Source organism: Merops nubicus, unplaced genomic scaffold, assembly GCF_000691845.1.
Source record: "Merops nubicus isolate BGI_N331 unplaced genomic scaffold, ASM69184v1 scaffold30329, whole genome shotgun sequence".
Classification (NCBI taxonomy): domain Eukaryota; kingdom Metazoa; phylum Chordata; class Aves; order Coraciiformes; family Meropidae; genus Merops; species Merops nubicus.
Genome location: NW_008632117.1, coordinates 3,512 through 3,859, shown reverse-complemented (window position 1 = coordinate 3,859; position 348 = coordinate 3,512). Strand labels below are relative to the sequence as shown.

Below are 348 nucleotides of genomic sequence, written 5' to 3'. Positions count from 1 at the left end.
CCCCCCTCGCTGCCCTCCACAGCCCCGTCCTGCTGCCCAGAGTCGGGGGGATCACCTGCCAGGGAGATGGAGATGGTCATTGAGCAGCTCACGCCTCACCCCCCCGATCCTGCCCCCCAGCCTCACCCCCTGCCAGGGGCACGGGCTGGCTCCGGGCCCTCCTGGGACCGGCGAGGCCGGCTCGGCCTGGAAGCAGCGCAGGATGAACCCCTTGGCTTCATCTGACATCGACTCGGGCACCTCTGGGTGCATCTTGAACATGCCCACCTGGAGGGGGGGGTGTTTGTGGGGCTCAGAAGGCACCGGCTGCCCCCAGGAGGGGCCATTCCCCTGCCCAACCTCAAGGGG

The 348-nt window shown here is 69.5% G+C and overlaps 1 protein-coding gene across 1 annotated transcript in view; it reads right to left on the bottom strand.

Moving 5' to 3' along the window:
- Positions 1–126: 126 nt before the first annotated feature.
- Positions 127–348, bottom strand: part of LOC103780193 (mitogen-activated protein kinase kinase kinase 6-like) — a gene marked incomplete at both ends in the record, with an annotated part of 3,624 nt that continues 3,402 nt past the window's right edge. Inside the window, one exon of the mRNA XM_008947849.1 lies at positions 127–267. Within this exon, the coding sequence (XP_008946097.1) occupies positions 127–267 (141 nt within the window). The remainder of the gene's footprint in view (positions 268–348) is intronic.